The 16,028-nt window shown below is 45.4% G+C and overlaps 2 protein-coding genes across 4 annotated transcripts in view; one reads left to right on the plus strand and one right to left on the minus strand.

The window, feature by feature from the left end:
* RMDN2 (regulator of microtubule dynamics 2) overlaps nucleotides 1-2,197 on the plus strand; it is a 127,720-nt gene extending 125,523 nt beyond the window's left edge. Inside the window, exon 11 of one of the 2 annotated variants that reach the window (XM_025405885.1) lies at nucleotides 2,037-2,192. In XM_025405885.1, the coding sequence (XP_025261670.1) occupies nucleotides 2,037-2,045 (9 nt within the window). In that variant the 3' untranslated portion in view covers nucleotides 2,046-2,192. Of the gene's footprint in view, nucleotides 1-2,036 lie in introns of both variants that reach the window. The other variant, XM_025405881.1, reaches the window with a different exon arrangement.
* Nucleotides 2,198-2,667: 470 nt separating this feature from the next.
* On the minus strand, nucleotides 2,668-10,983 carry LOC112637014 (cytochrome P450 1B1). 2 transcript variants are annotated; one of them, XM_025405889.1, is made up of 3 exons: nucleotides 10,853-10,983; nucleotides 9,419-10,462; nucleotides 2,668-6,381 (listed from the first exon to the last, which is right to left on the minus strand). In XM_025405889.1, exons 2-3 carry the CDS (start codon nucleotides 10,459-10,461, stop codon nucleotides 5,796-5,798), a joined length of 1,629 nt encoding a protein of 542 aa, XP_025261674.1. In that variant the 5' UTR covers nucleotide 10,462; nucleotides 10,853-10,983; the 3' UTR covers nucleotides 2,668-5,795. The 2 variants fall into 2 exon arrangements, with proteins under 2 accessions (XP_025261674.1, XP_025261673.1); XM_025405888.1 differs by having other exon boundaries at nucleotides 10,798-10,864.
* Nucleotides 10,984-16,028: the final 5,045 nt, after the last annotated feature.

The following is a 16,028-nucleotide window of genomic DNA, read 5'->3' on the forward strand; positions in this document are numbered from 1 at the left end:
GAAGATGCAATATTTAAATTACATACGTACTCACTTGTTGACCCAACACTTCTAATCATGGGTATGGCATACATTACAAAGTTTACATAGGAGGGCAAGGAAACACATTCCAAGCTGGTCCTTGCTGCATCATTTAGGGACTCATAAAGTTGGAAGTTATCCAGGTATCTATTCCCAAGAGAGTGGATAGAGAAAATGTGGTGGATGAGTACCATGGAATACTAGGCAGCAGCTAGAAGCTATGGAATTACACAGGGATGGAGCTGAGAAAAGATTAAGCGACAGGATGAGATATGTACAGCACTTACATAAAGTAAAACATATATATGCAAAACAACAATACAAATTTTGCTGGAACACGTAAACAAAAAGTGCACATTAAGCATATTGTAATATTTATCCATTGAGAGAGAGCGAAACAAATAAGGAAACAGGAATAAATTAAAAAAAAAAAAAAAAAAGGCTGGCTGATTTTTCAGGCTTGCTCAATGACTCTTAGCTTTGACCCAAAGGGATCTCAGTGCTGTTAGGCTTCCGCTGTATAACATTGTCTCACCTAAAGGGGCCTCAAGTGATTCAAAACTAGTTCTAGTAGGTCCAGTCATTCTGTTTGCAAAGGCAAGCTTCCCATCAAAAAGCTTGTTTCGCGCCTTGGTTCTTCCTCTCCCTCTGGCTGGTGCTCACCGGCTCTGAGAGACGGAAGGGTTCTGATGAGCCACACACACCAACACCTAGTGTGATGCACCGCTATCAGACAAACAGGCCACGTACCAGGAAACTGGACCAGCCTAAGGACAGCCCTGGCTCCAGCAAGGATCCTTGGTCCAGACAGGTTCTAGGACAGAACTTTTAGGATTATAAGACAAAGCGTGACTGTTTGGTCGATTTTTGGTTTTGCCTAAAGAACAGTTTCAAGAGGTTTTTCTCAGAAGAGAGCAGTGTGGTGAGGATTCCCGCACAATGTCAGTTACTCCCCGACTGTAGTGTGGAATGTGCCTTAGACAAAGAAAGTAAATTGCTTGCGAAACTCCCAGGATCTCATGGCCTAAAAAATAGACGGACTACCCTGTAAATCCAAGCACAGGCACATTGGGAAGGGACAAACTAGGGTACAAAGATAATGAGCTTTGAATTAGTTCATCTCCAGGGAAAATCTGGATGAGAATACTTCTAAATCTATAATTTTGGCCCATTACTTTATTGCATCCCTCAGAAGACTGTTGGGCAATAATGCATTAGAGAGTTTAGCACAGTGATGCAAAAATTGTAAGTGCTCAACATATTTTAGTTCCATTTCTTCCCTCCATACCTGACACACATTGTAAAGTGTGCATGAAGAGCACAGCATTTGTCCTCAAAGCCTGTATGTCGCTTAGCAGAGGAGCTACAAGCATGAACAGTTACCTACAGTGTGTCCGTACCTATGTAAACTAGATTATTTTCCTCCACAATTCCAAGTTAAAAAAAATTGCTTTTGAATGTATTTGAATATATTTAATTTTTGTCTTCTTTCCTTTTCCCTTTCTGAGATTTATAACTAACAGACTGAAACGGGAGAGTAGAGAGCATGTGAGAGTCACTGAGCCAAAAACCGGAGAGTTAAAGTCAGTTAACTTCTGTTGCACTGGTGCAGAAAAATAGACTGGCTCTGAGGTTGAAGAAACAGTCTCTGTGAGTTTCCAACAACCACGCCTGTCTTACATCCAAAGCTGCATTCATTTCCCACCCTGTACTCCGCTCTTATACTCTGTTGGATTGATTGGGTAGACTCCAACTCTCCTCGACAATTTTGCAAAAACTGGCCCCAGTTAAAATTATTTAAAGGAATCTTTTTCCCATGAAAATATTTTCTTCACTTTTTCTGAACTGTCCTGACATTTCCAAGATCCTACTGTCATACATCTGGAAAACTAGTGAGTATTATCTTAAACCACTTCATAGCCATACCTTCTGGCTGCTAAAGTGAGGTTCCCAAGCCAAAGTATCAATGCCATTGTGTGCAATTTTTACTACTTTTCCTGTTTTCACAGTAATAGGAGCTGTAGTCTGGAAGACAAAGAGCCTTTGGTACCACAAGCCCTATCATCTGTGAGTGTGGCGCAGTGAAGGCCTAGAGATTCATGACCTAGGCCCTGTGAAGTCAAGTCTTTTTACCAAGTAAAAAGATTGGCAATAAAATATTTCCACATAGTACATGACAGAATACTTGTACCCATCTTATTTTATTGGACATTAATTGCACTTATTAAGGCACATGTACCTTTAAAAACATTAAGGAAGAAAATACTCAGAGAAAGGACTGGTGTGCGGCTGAGGAAGAAAAATGTGTACTGCATTCTTTAGATGAAGCAGAAATCGATCAGCAACTTAAAGTCGCAATCTATTCAGTCTTTCAACATTGCAAATTAATTCTCATTTGGCTTGATTGTTTGCATTGAAATGTAACTTCCGTGTTGGTTCTTAGAAATTAAAAAATATAGAGATTAGAAATTTGGTTGATGAAAACCTACAGGAACAAAAAGCATGCAGCCTCGGCCTGAAATGTAGAATGGACAAATAAAATGTTTACAGTGCAATATTTTAATGAATAATCCATAGCAACAGTTGAAATAAAGTGATACATTAGACTATATTTGCTACAACATAAAATGAAACTTTGTAACAAGATTATGAAAGTGATTTTTATTATTTTGGTAATGGTGTCCCAGTATAAGTAATGAGATACAATTTTTTTTTTAATTTGGTATATCAAACAGTAAAAGCTATATATAAATGTTGTTTCCCCAGAATATATTTTGGTTACAACTATGCATCATAGCTATTATGCACATACTAAAAGCATTCATGATAAAGTACAAAAATAAGAAAAGATTAAATAAGAAGGTATCCTTGAGTTATAAATGTCTACTAAAGTATACCTTTTAATCACACAGTTGTGTCGCAGCTAAAAACACACAAATTAACACATACTGCTATGCAACTATTTGATCTAATATAGATCTACTAGAAAAATATTAAGGCTGTAGTAACACTTCACAGGTAAAGGCTAAGTTCTGGGACATGAAAGCTTTTAGAAAATTCACAAAACAAACCTGAGACATCTTTTTGTTTTGGAAAAAAGCAATTTTCTTACAGAGTCAAAGCTTTGACATACAAATGAAGCATTTAATAAACATTCTACTTTAACTATTGCAATAACCTGGAGTAAAACTTCTGACTTTAATGGTTGTCAGCAAATACATTCTCTCTCCTGTAGAAATAAAATGAGGCTTTCTGATTAAAGCAGTAATCTTATTTCTCCAGCCTCCAAATTCAGTTATTTTTATTCGTTTTTTGTTTCCTTTCCTTTCTTTAACTAGATTATAAACATACTAAATAAGCCAGGTAACCTCCAAGCACCTTACTTTCTTCTATACAAACACAGCTTTCCTTTTGCCACAAGCATCTGATGACGACCGGGTCTACCTACATAAAAACAAATTGCAGCACATCTGGACCTGGTTGACGTCATGAGGCATCCAGATTGGTTCATGATTAATTTTGCTGCTATACATTTCTCAGTCTAAAAAAATAGGCTACAGCAGCCCAGATTCACTGTCTCAGCCTTGCTGGGCCATAATACTTTGGAACGGCAAGTGCCAAAAAATTTAAATGTATTGGGCAAGCCTGATTTCTGTAGTTGACTTTAATGCCTTTAAAAATACTGGCATGATTTTTTATATTCAAGAAGTATAGCTATGAAATTTTAAAATAAAATTACATGAAATTTTATAATATTCCAAACCACAAAACAGATCTGCTATGTTGTAGACTTTTTTAATAGCCTATTTGAGATTTAACTCTGCTACGCCAAACATCTTTTTTCTAAATGTTCATGCTTTGAATTTTGTGCTCCAAATTAATTAATTAGGAATGAGTGGGAAAATGTTTAACCATCTTTCCTTCTTTTCAGTCTTTCTCTCTTTTCTCTTACCATCACCCATCCCCCAACACACATACACACAACTATCATAAACTCCCTTTTTTAAAATTTTGGTACAAAGATTCCAAAAAGCTAAACAAAATGTAATAAGCACTTAGCACTTAGGACACTGTAGAACTTCCTTTGGAAGTTTAATTGCAATGAAATTTAAAACTTGAGACTTCAGTTCACTTTTCTAAATGTTAATGCATACATTTCATTTGAGCTTTATGCTTTCCCAGCTACCAAAGTAACTGCTATCTTAAAAAACACAACTGACCTCACCTCCACGGTCTTTTCCAAACAGCTTCCAAGACTATCTTCTGATTCTCACTTTCCACAAAGCAGACATTAATGTTAACTTTCAAAAAATCATCTAGAAGAGAAACTTGGTCAGTTGTAATGGGAGTTCTGTCCCCAACTCTTGTCACCTCATAAAAAGAACATCCAGGTAATTCATGGCATTTTCCATTATTCACTGGGCAGACACAGCTTACATTTCTCTGCCTTCCACAGGATAATGGTCAGATTTCCACTAACTTCAACTGGAACTCGATAATCAGAATGGTTTTAAAATTTAGTTAAAATTTAAGTATGCCATGAATTTGGAATTTTAACATATTAACTAGGTTATTTTCAAAACAAGATTCTGTATTATAATAGAATTTCAATAAAGACTGTATAAAAATAAGATCACATCTTAGGATCTAACTTTGAGATTTGCCAAAATTTGGGTGAAGAAGAGACCCTGCTTCATTTCCATGTCAAAAATAGGTGGTTGATTTAATTAAGCTCATTTTTAGCACACTTGGTTGCATTGGTTGTACTTTTCAATTTGCAATATTATGCAAGACATATATTATTCAACCTTTTCCTGAACAAGCTAAAACTACTATACTGCTTATGGACAATTAAGTAATATATTGCATACTATTTGGTGACTTTTTTTAACCTATGAGACTTACTGAAATCAGTACATTACAGTCACATAATTTAAAGCTTGATTGGGCTGGTAATCTTTTTTTTTTTTTTTTTCTTTGCTCATAATTGAAAATCTGTACTTTGGCAAGCAAGAGAGGTACAACGTCAGCTTGGAGTTTTACAATTTAACAATGTATACTTTAAAATTAATGATAAATCATGGAACCCCCACTATACTCAACTAATTCAACTATTGATTTCTTTTTGAGCAACTGACTTTATGATCCATCCTTAAAAGTAAGGAAGTATACCAGGAGGCAAAAGGATAAATCCACCCATAAATACTAGAGTCTAAGTTATTTTCCTGAAAAGGTGAGAAGGAAATTTCTGGTCTTTATCTTTTCCCTTATCACCTTCAATCACACAACTTACACTGAAATTACTTGTGTCTGTCTCTTCAACAATATATTCTGAAACTTTGTTTAATATACTTTTTGTCTATTTCTGCATATGGGAGACCAATCTTGTATTCTCACCAAAAATGGCCTGATTACCAAAATACTTCTTCATTCAGTAGTTTTGTGTAAGCGTTTGGGTGTATGTGTCTATATGTGCGTTTTAACTCCCAAGAATGCTACCTTCAGAAATAACCAAGATGCAGTATACATATAATAATTCATTGGACCCTTTAAGTCTTTGACTCAAAAAAATCTCCCAGAAGCTCCTGTACAGCCTACTACTCATGAAGAACCACTGGGTATGGAGCACACCTCACCTGACGAACAGTTGGTTTATGCTCACCCTCAAGGCTAATTGAGAAGCAGCACAAAAGAGGAACTAGAAAAAAACTGAATTTTACTCCCCATCTCCGAAGATGTGAGTATTTCTAAAATTTGAGCTTGCCTCTTGCTTCTTATTGGCAAGTTTCCTCAGCTTGTAACTTTTGGACAGCACTATCAAGGAGCTCCATGGACTCTCTGAGAGTGACGTTGACTTTAAATGACTTGGGTTTAATGGTCAGACCATAACTGAAATTCATTTCAGGGCCATTTGGGTTGGCCCTGAAATTGCACTGGTGAGCCAGGATGGAGATGAAGAGAAAAAGCTGCATCTTAGACAGTTCTTCACCGATGCACCGCCTTTTGCCCACTGAAAAAATCATCACTCTGCTGGTCAGGTCCTTGTTGATGAGGCCATCCTTGTCCAAGAATCGAGCTGGATCAAAGTTCTCCGGGTTAGGCCACTTCACTGGGTCATGATTCACAGACCACTGGTTGACAAAAATCACGGTGTCCTTGGGAATGTGGTAGCCCAAGATAGAGGTGTTGGCATTGGTGGCATGAGGAATGGTGACAGGCACAAAGCTGGAGAAGCGCATGGCTTCATAAAGGAAGGCCAGGACATAAGGCAGGTTGGGCTGGTCATCCATACAAGGTAGACGGTCCCTCCCCACGACCTGATCCAATTCTGCCTGCACTCGAGCCTGCACATCAGGATACCTGTTTGGTGTTTAATGTGGAGGGAGAAAAGCAAGTGACCAAAATTCTTATTTCATCTAGAAAGCACATTATAAATTTATTTTAATTCTACATTTCCTTAAATAGGCTATCTAGCTCAGTGACTTAATATTTCTGGGGAAAAAAAAATCTAAAACAGCTTCCTAATTTCTCACTAAATTACAAGACGGACTTTAGGAATTATATTTCCTGTAATAGACCTTGCATGATTAACACTCTCTTTCCCATTATAAGTCAAAAAACTCTTAAGTTTTCCCAGCCTCAAAAAGCACAGTAGTAGATAAGGCCAACTTTTCCCACTGGGTACTGCAGGGACAGTGCCTAGGGCCCACAACACTTTTTAGGGACCCATGAAAATAGTTTTGTCTTTTACAATCTTCAGACCTAAAAAAAACTCACTTTTAGGTAGAAGAAAATATTTTCATACATCATTTAATGTATTCATCTTTATATCAGGGTAGTCATAAAATTTAAATTTTTAATTTTTTTATGGTATAAGGAATCTACAAAGGCAAAAGCACCCAGGGCCCACAAAAGTTAAAATGTGAAAGTAAATTTTTTTTCTCCCTCATTTCCCTGGACAATTCCAACAGACATGCTGTTCTCATTTTATACAAAGATAATTGGTGTCCTGATGGATAAAGCTACATACTGTATTTTTTAAATTTAAAAGCCAATTCCTAATGTTCATAAGATATGGTACAAACTGTAATACTTACTCACTGTTGATGATACAAACTGATACAATCTTTTTAAAAAACAAAATCTTAGTACAAGGCAAGAGACATGAGGATAACCTCTTCCCGCCTCATTTTAAACCCAGTAATCCATGCCCAGAAATGTATTTTCAGAAAATAATTTAAGAAGTACACAAATATAGGTCCACAACAGGACCTAAAATTCTAAAAATTAGCCAGGCATGGTGGTACACACCTGTAGCCCCAGCTACCTGCCAGACAGCGATGGGAAAACTGCTTGAGCCCAGGAGTTTGGGACCAGCCTGGGCAACGTAGTGAGACCCTGTCTCTGAGGTAAGTAAATACATAAAATTAAAAATTTTTTAAATGCAATCAAGGCCAATGACCAACGTAAAAGTTCAATAAATGATTATATATAACTATACATTATCATGGCAAAATACTATGTAGCCATCAAAAATTACCAAAATAAATATTAAAAGATTAGAAATGTCCACTACCTTAAGTCAAAGTGTTAGAAGTCAAAAAAACATGTAACTGATTGTTTGCAACTCCGAAAAAAAATGTATACACATATGTGATGAAATGGAGAGTTATTTTTTAAATCGCTTCTTCAACGTTATATTGCAGGAGTCTGCCAACTTTTTTCATAGAAACATGTATGATGGGGAGAGCCAGATAGTATCTGTTTTAGACTTTGTGAACCAAGCCCTCTTTGTTGCACTGCTCCGCTCTGCCCTGTGTTGTAGAGTGAAGGCAGCCATAAATAATGTATAAGTGAACGGGCATGACTGCTTCCATAAAACGTATACACAAAAAGAGATCGTGTAATTTGCCAAGCCCTGTCATACTGTCTTTTCACTAAAAAGGAAAAAGAAGTATCAGCATATTGAATTGAAAGTGACCCCCAAATGGTTTTCTTTCTTTTTGCCGCCTAATTGGAGTACTCGGAGAACTACTGCGGTTCTAATGAAAAAGGCCGTTTCAAAAGTTAAAATGCCTATCTGAGGATGCACAAAAACCTATGGATCCTATTCTGGGATTTCCTTTTCCCTGATCTCTGGCTGACTTTTCTTTATTCAGTTTCTGCCTCTCCCTCACCCACCATGGGTGTTTCTATGGTTTTAATACTAAAAAGCCATTTTAAGTGTAAACTTTTCATTTGTGAAGGTAGCTGTACAGTATCTAAGGAAATACAGACTGCAGTGGATTTGAATAAGAAAACAGCATTCTCTGCCTTCCAAACACCTTACTGTGGCGCCTGTAGATTCAGCATCTCCAACTGCTCACTTGTGCGCCAAGAAATGACACAACCAAGATTTCTGGTCTCTTCCGCAATCAAGATTTGCCTTGCGAAACATTTGCCCCTAGGGGTACTGTTTCCAGAGTAAATACTACAGGCCGCCCAGTTAAATATGGATTTCAGATTAACAAGGGCTAATCTTTTAGTGTAAGTATTCCCGTGTAAAACTTACTTTTCTTTTGCCAAATCTGGCAACCCGACACCAGGGACCTATTGAATCCGTGCGTGTCGGAGCTTAGTAGAGACCAACGTGGGCATCAGGGGGTCCGCTAACCAAGTCGAGCGCAGGGGCCAGAAACGTCTGCAGGCGCCTCCTGGATATCCCATCTGCCTTTCTGGATGCTACTCTGCACTCGTAAAAGTGATTGTCTTCTACCCCGGCATTTCTCAAACTCCTAGCGCGCAGGTTTTATAAACCTAGCACTGCTCGCTAGTTGTGGCCACCTTCTGAAAGCTTCTGTGCGGGTTACAGAAGCCCGCACAGAAGCCCGGGCACCATGGGCTTCCGTGGCCTGGAACAAAGCCCTGACGGGCGGCCCGCTTTTAGCGCCAGGGCTGGGCGGCCTCGGATCCACGCCGAGAACGAGCCGAGGAGAGGCTGCTGTGTTTAACATATTTATGGCGTTACCCTTTCTTTCGGAACTATTCCAGTTCTGCTTGTACTGCGCCAGAAAGAGAGATATCAGGGCTCATCTCCAGGCACTTAAAAACTCTTGTTTTTCCGGGGAGTGGAGGGGTCTTGCAAATGTGTTCTCACTCGCAAGCAGGGAAGGGGAGGATAGAGACAGGACAGGAGCTGCGGAGGGGTCGGGGCACCGCTGGGTGGGGCGCGTGCGCGTGTCTCAGCCCTCACTGTGTGTCCTTTGGTCGTCACTTTCCCGACGGGATCTTGGTTTTTGAGGGGTGGGGACCTGGAGCGAAACACCCGGGGCGCTGCTTGCAAACTCAGCATATTCTGTCTCTACTCCGCCTTTTTCAGAGGAGAAAAGACCTGGCCCACACCTCCCAGAGGCTTTACCTGATGAAGAGGAGGAGCAGCCACTGCAGCGCGGTGGACAGGGTGTCCTGACTGGCGCCGAAGATGTCAGTGACAGTGGCCGGCACGTTCTCCAAATCCAGTCGCGCGCCACCATCGTCTGAGTCCCTGGCCGCCTTCTTTTCCGCAGAGAGGATAAAGGCGTCCATCATGTCGCGGGGGGCGGCCCCGGGCCGAAGGCTTTCACAGTGCCTCAAGAACTTGTCCAGGACGAAGTTGCTGAAGTTGCGGTTGAGCTGCTCGAATTCGCGGAAGGCGGTGCGCATCGGGTTGGGGAAGTACTGCAGCCAGGGCATCACATCCACCAGACTGCCCGCGCCCACCGTGCGCCCAAACTGCTCGTTGTGGCTGAGCAGCTCACGGAACTCGGGGTCGTCGTGGCTGTAGCGGCAGCCGAAACACACGGCACTCATGACGTTGGCCACGGCCACGACGGTCAGCGGCCTCGGGTCGAGGAAGGCGCCGTCCGCGCTGCCGCGCACCAGCAACGCCACCAGCTCGCGCGCCTCGCTCAGCACGTGGCCCTCGAGGACTTGGCGGCTGCGCAGCTGGCGCGTGGAGAAGTTGCGCATCGTGCTGTGGGCTGCGCGCCGCTGCACCTTCCAGTGCTCCGAGTAGTGGCCGAAAGCCATGCTGCGGCCGCCGGAAATCACACGGAAGGAGGCAAAGGACGGCCGGTCGGCGAAGGCCGAGCCCTGCTGCACCAGAGCCTGGTGGATGGCGCGCTCGCCATTAAGCACCACTATGGGGCAGCTGCCCAGGCGGATCTGGAAGACGTCGCCGTAGCGCCGCGCCAGGCGCGCGAACGAGAGGTGAGACGCCTGGCCCACCGCCGCCGCGTTTCCGATCAGTGGCCAAGCAAACGGGCCCGGGGGCGTGGACCCGAGCTGCCGCCTCCGCTGCCTCAGCAGCCACTGGGCCACATGCACAGCGGCCAGCACCGACAGGAGTAGCAGGAGCGTGGTCTGCTGGGTGGACAGCAGGTTTAGAGGCCAAGGGTCCTTCGGACTGAGGCTGGTGCCCATGCTGGGGACAGAAAGGAGAAGGCGTGACACTCAGGGGTGCAGAGACAGGAGCGGGCGCCCCACGCCCCTACCCCAGCCTCGGGGGACTAAGTGCCGTTGGGTGGAGAGGTCGGAGCTGACTCTCTGGAGAAATGGCCAAAAACACCCCTTCCCATCCCCAACCCAGTCTCCCTTGGAGAAGAGAAGGGGCGTGTTTCCACCTCGCTGTAACCCAGCGCCAACCTCTTCCCCTCCCCGCAAGGTGCGTAACGGTTCCTGCAATTTGGGGACAACGCTGCGGGCATCGAGGCGGTGGCGCTTGATTTCCTTTAAAGTGCCTACCACGCCATTCCCTACCTGCAAGAATCCATCTGAAGAGGTCGCGGGGCAGCGGCTCCGCAGACAGACTGACCTGCGGGGAGGTGCGGTTTCCAGTGGCGCGGGACAACCGGCTCCGAGAAGGAATTGGGACCTTTGCCTAGGGTAAGACGTCAACAGGAACCCGCAGGCCCGCCCTGGACACCTGCTGCCCCTATTGGGAGCTTTAACTCCCACTGGGGTCTCTTGGCGTCGTCAGTGCCAGGAGCGCTTGAATTGGGATGGGGACGGAGAAAGGTGCCTCGCTCGCCGAGCCCCGCTGCACTTGGGGACCTGGTAAAGTCGAGGTTTCCTCACAGCGCTGGGATTGAGACTGGGGGTCGGTGAGTGGCGTCAATTTCCACGCCCTTGCGGCTCTCACAGCTGGCGTCGCAGAAGCGCTCGCTCCCACCTCAGAGTCAAAGCGCGCCATCCCGCTCCTCCGGGTTTTAAGAAGGAGGGCAGCGCGACCTGGCGGGGCGGGGCCTGCGGGGGGCGGGGCGCGCCGTACACCACGCCGCTTTGACCCGGACTCCCGTCGGGGCGCACCGACTGGCCTCGGAGCTCTACTAGCAGGCTTTCGTGGGAGCGGAGGTGCCCACGTTTCCATTGTGCGGTAACCGCTCTTCATCACAGCCACCTCCGATCGAGGCTCCACGGTGTCCCCAGAACCGCGCTGGGGACCACCTGCCCCTGCCGGTGCTCTAGACGTGGGAGCGCGCCCCGCCCCCAGCGCACGACCTCCCTTCCCTCTACCGGTCTTGAGCTTGCTTCCCGGAAAGCCAGTGTAGTGGCAGCGGTTTGCCTCACAGCGCCCTGCCTCAGAGCGCCCCTGGTTTGTTGTTTAAATTTTATCTTAGGTTCTCGCAAACAAATTGCCACCTCAGTGGAGGCTCTTTGGCATGCAAAGTTTTTTCCAGTTCTTGCGGCGAGATCCGTAAAAGTAGCCGCTCCCCCGCCCCGGGGCCCCGACAGTGCTTGGGAACACAAAGGCTCCTGGGGCGCAGCTGACCCTAAGATTTCCCGCGTAGAGGCCACTCCAGGTGGCGCCGCCCGCTGGAGGGCGCGGGGCCGCCCAGGCTGCGACGGAAGCCGTTGGCGCAGGGCGGGGAGCCAAGCTGGGGCGACTGGGGGGGCTTGGGGGAGCTAGCGGGGCGGATCCGAGCGGGGCGGAGGGTGGCTAGAGGAGGCAAATCTCCGCGTTCGGGCGAACCTTATCGGGTTGAAAAGTTTCTGCTGTCGCCTCCCCCTTGCGTGCGGAGCTGGGCTTTGCGTGCGCCGCTTCTGGAAAGTCGGCTCCAGTCATATCCCTGGGCGCTGCCCGCGGCTGCCCCTCCCGCGCTTCTCACGGCACCTGACACGCGGAGGCGGCGGCCGAGGGTGGGGTGCCGGCCACCACCACCCTTGGCGTGGAGTGCAGGCCGCCACCACCCTCGGCTGCGCACGCACAGTCGCGCCTGCCAGGCCAGCGAGGCAGACGCTTGGGCCACCACCCGCAGGCCGTGCATCGCGACCTCGCCGCTCATCCGCGGCTCTGTGGTCTTCCTGGGGACGTGTGCGGTCGCGAAGGGGGCGCTCCCTTTAAAAGGGAAGCCGGAGGCGCTCGGGCGGGGGTGGCTTCCCCCGCCCGGCGCGCCTTTTCCTACATGTTGATGCATAGGATTTTCAAGACAGCTAAGAGAACAAGGACTTCACGAGGCGGGGGGAAGGGCGAACTCGAGGGAAGAGGTGAAGTGTATCTAGTTAACCAGGTAGGAATTGTGCTGGCTTCATCAAAGGATAAATATAAAAGTGATGGGTTCACCACGGACAACCCTGCACTTTGAGCTCCACCCGCGCTGCGCATCTTGTGCTATGATTGACCTGTTTTACAGATGAATAAACTGGTGTTCAGAGAGGTTGCGTGACTTAACCCAGGTCACGCAGCCATCAAGAAGTGGAGTCAGGGCTTAAAGCCACGAAGTCCCATTCCAGATCCTTCACATAAGTTTACATGTAAGAAAATTGCAGATAAGAGACCCAAATGCCTTCTTTCCTGCCTTCCTTAAAAACAAAAACAAAAACAAAAAAACACCTGGGGCTGAGCACAGTGGCTCACGCCTGTGATCATAGCACTTTGGGAGGCCCAAGCGGGTGGATCACTTGAGGTCTGGAGTTCCAGACCAGCCTGGCCAACATGGTGAAACCCCATCTCTACTAAAAATACAAAAGTTAGCCGGACGTGGTGGCGCACACCTGTAATCCCAGCTCCTCGGGGATCGGGAGGAAGGCAGCAGAATTGGTCGAACGTGGGAGGCAGAGGTTGCAGTGAGCAGAGACTGCTCCACTGCACTACAGCCTGGACAGCAGAGTTTAAGTGAGACTCTGTCTCAAAAAAAAAGCAGCTGGAAGAACTTTTTAAATAGTGTTTTTGTTTTCATAGTTGAGAATTCTGAGAATAGCAGAGAAGAAATAGTATGCTAACCGTTTGCAATTAAATTGGTTATGAGGGAGGCCAGTGGACTGTGCCTCATAGCTGACCCTGGAATGATTGATTACATTGTAAAGAAACACAAAGGAGTGTCTGAAAAGAATCTGACTTCTTGAGAGATTGAAAGCAGCAATCAATTTGCTGACCTGATAAAGAAATGTCTTTTTGTGTGGATTTTTTTTTTTTTTTTGAGATGGAGTCTCACTCTGTCACCCGGGCTACAGTGCAATGGCGTGATCTCGGCTCACTGCAATTTCCACCCGCCAGGTTCTCCTGCCTCAGCCTCCTGAGTAGCTGGGATTACAGGCGTGAGCCACCATGCCCAGCCTGTGATGGCTTTTATTTGGTATCTTTTGAAAACTTTTCTGGAAATGATTTCACACACCATGATGGGGAACTTAGATAGTGATGGAGTTTTAGTTTTTGAGCAGTTGCATTGGTTTAATAATAAGCATTGGTTTCACAGAGCTGAGTTGGCCTACATAGCCTTTGAAATGAGTTTCATAGCAACCTTCCCATGTCCAGCTTTAGCAAGATCCTTGCCTAATAATTCAAGACTCTGGTGCATGCATCAGTCTCTCATAGACTTTAATTTAGTAGATGGGAATTATCTATGAGCTAATGCCAATCCTGAGCTGTTGACATTCCTGAAAGCCTTTATCACAATACCTCTGCCAGAATGAGAGCAGATGGAAATTGCCTTTAAGTAAATTCCTATTTTTAAAAAGTATAAAACGAGGCTGTTCCTAAGATCTTCTGTGCAGCTCCTCAATAATGCCATCTAGTTTTTAGATCAACTAGATGCATGCTTTCCTGCCATCACAGATAGATCAGATATGTCCTCCAAGCCGTAGTTCCTTGGGCTCAGCTCTTTTTCTAGGACATGACTCAAAAATCAGTGGAACCAGGTTGGTAAGTGCTGTCAGAAAGATAAGCCCTTATCAGTTATGGCAAAACCAAAATGACTGGCTATGGTAACACCTCCTGCAGAGAATCTTCAAGCCTGGGATTCCTAGGGCTTTATGGTACAAACTTCATTGAATGGCCCATCTGGTACCATGATAAGGACTTTGGATAAATCCAATGCAGCCTGTGGGCACCCCAACCCAGCTCAAGGCAGAGCCCTCCCTCTAGTGAGAATCTACGCAGGCTCTTTAATTATCATCACAACTTCTCAACCAAAGCAGGGACCTAAGGCCCAGGAATCTCCTTTCAATCAACACAGAATATGGGCATTTTGCCCTCCCAAATCTCAAGCTTGAATTGTTTGTTGCCAATAACTTTCAAAAAGAACAGCTAAGCTGGGGGATAGTTTAAAGTAGAGACAGGTTTAAAATACCTTGTATTGATTCGAAGGAACAACTTAAGCTTGTTTAAGCAGAACAGGAATGCACTGGCCCATGTGCAGAGAAGGTAACTGTGATGCTTCACAGGGCGCAAGGACCCAGGCCGCTCTACAGGCTCTCTGCCTATGCTGGTCTTTGCTTGGGCTTTCACTCTTTGCATGGCGAGGAAGCAGCCTAAAATTAACAAACCAAAGAGAAAGAGAACAGCTCTCTTCCAGGGTCTTAGAAGGACTCCAGGGGGCCAGACTGGTATCAGGTTTTACCCTGTGGCCAGGGGCTTCTTCTGTCATCAGAAAAAAAGAGATGGCAGAACATGCTAGGAAGCCAACCCAGTCCACTCCATGCATACATGTCTGCCCATTGGTTTCTTTGGGTTGGAGCATAACCCAAGGAAACTCAAAGCCATTATTGTTATTATTATTTTATTCTTTTTTTTTTTTTTTTTTTTTTTTGAGACGGAGTCTTGCTCTGTCACCCAGGCTGGAGTGCAGTGGCCGGATCTCGGCTCACTGCAAGCTCCGCCTCCCGGGTTCACGCCATTCTCCTGCCTCAGCCTCCCGAGTAGCTGGGACTACAGGCACCCGCCACCTCGCCCGGCTAGTTTTTTTTTGTATTTTTAGTAGAGACGGGGTTTCACCGTGTTAGCCAGGATGGTCTCGATCTCCTGACCTCGTGATCCGCCCGTCTCGGCCTCCCAAAGTGCTGGGATTACAGGCTTGAGCCACCGCGCCCGGCCTATTATTATTTTAAATCAGCAGATACATGCATTGCCCTTAGAGCCAGTAGCCCAGAAAGCTCGGCCCTTCTGTTATCAGGCTGGAAGTCAGTTTTCTTCGTGGTCTTCCTCTCTAGCGTGACCCCTGTGTCAGTCTAATGGGTAGCCACTGGGCTTTTCCAGTCATCTCCAAACACACATACCCACATGCACTGAGGAGAGTGGAGGAGAAGCAGCCGTCTCTGGTAGGCCCTTGACATTTGGGTGGACAGGATTCAGTAATCAGGCACATGCTGCTAGGCAAGAGGAGCAGAAATAAAGAGACACACCAAATGGCTGAGAGCGTGATGGAGGGAGGAGCTGTAGGATGATGCACCCCATGTGCTGGACCATGAAAGGAATCTTAGGAATTGATACCAAAACCCCGTGCCTCACCTGAAATGCTCCACTTCCTTGTTCCTGGCAATACACAGGCAGAGAACCACAGAGCTAATAAAAAGGTATTTTATCTAATGTCAGAAGCCATCATTTGTAGGATGCACCCTTATTTTTATGTACTAATACAAAGAAAGGAAGCTACCAATTATAATTGCATCATCGATTCTAAGATACATCCAGATTTCAGAGATGTAAAATGGAAAGATGAAGGTATGATTTGGAGCTGACAAAGCATTATACAGGCTAATAAGGATTCTTTCTT

Source organism: Theropithecus gelada, chromosome 13, assembly GCF_003255815.1.
Source record: "Theropithecus gelada isolate Dixy chromosome 13, Tgel_1.0, whole genome shotgun sequence".
In the NCBI taxonomy this organism is placed as follows: domain Eukaryota; kingdom Metazoa; phylum Chordata; class Mammalia; order Primates; family Cercopithecidae; genus Theropithecus; species Theropithecus gelada.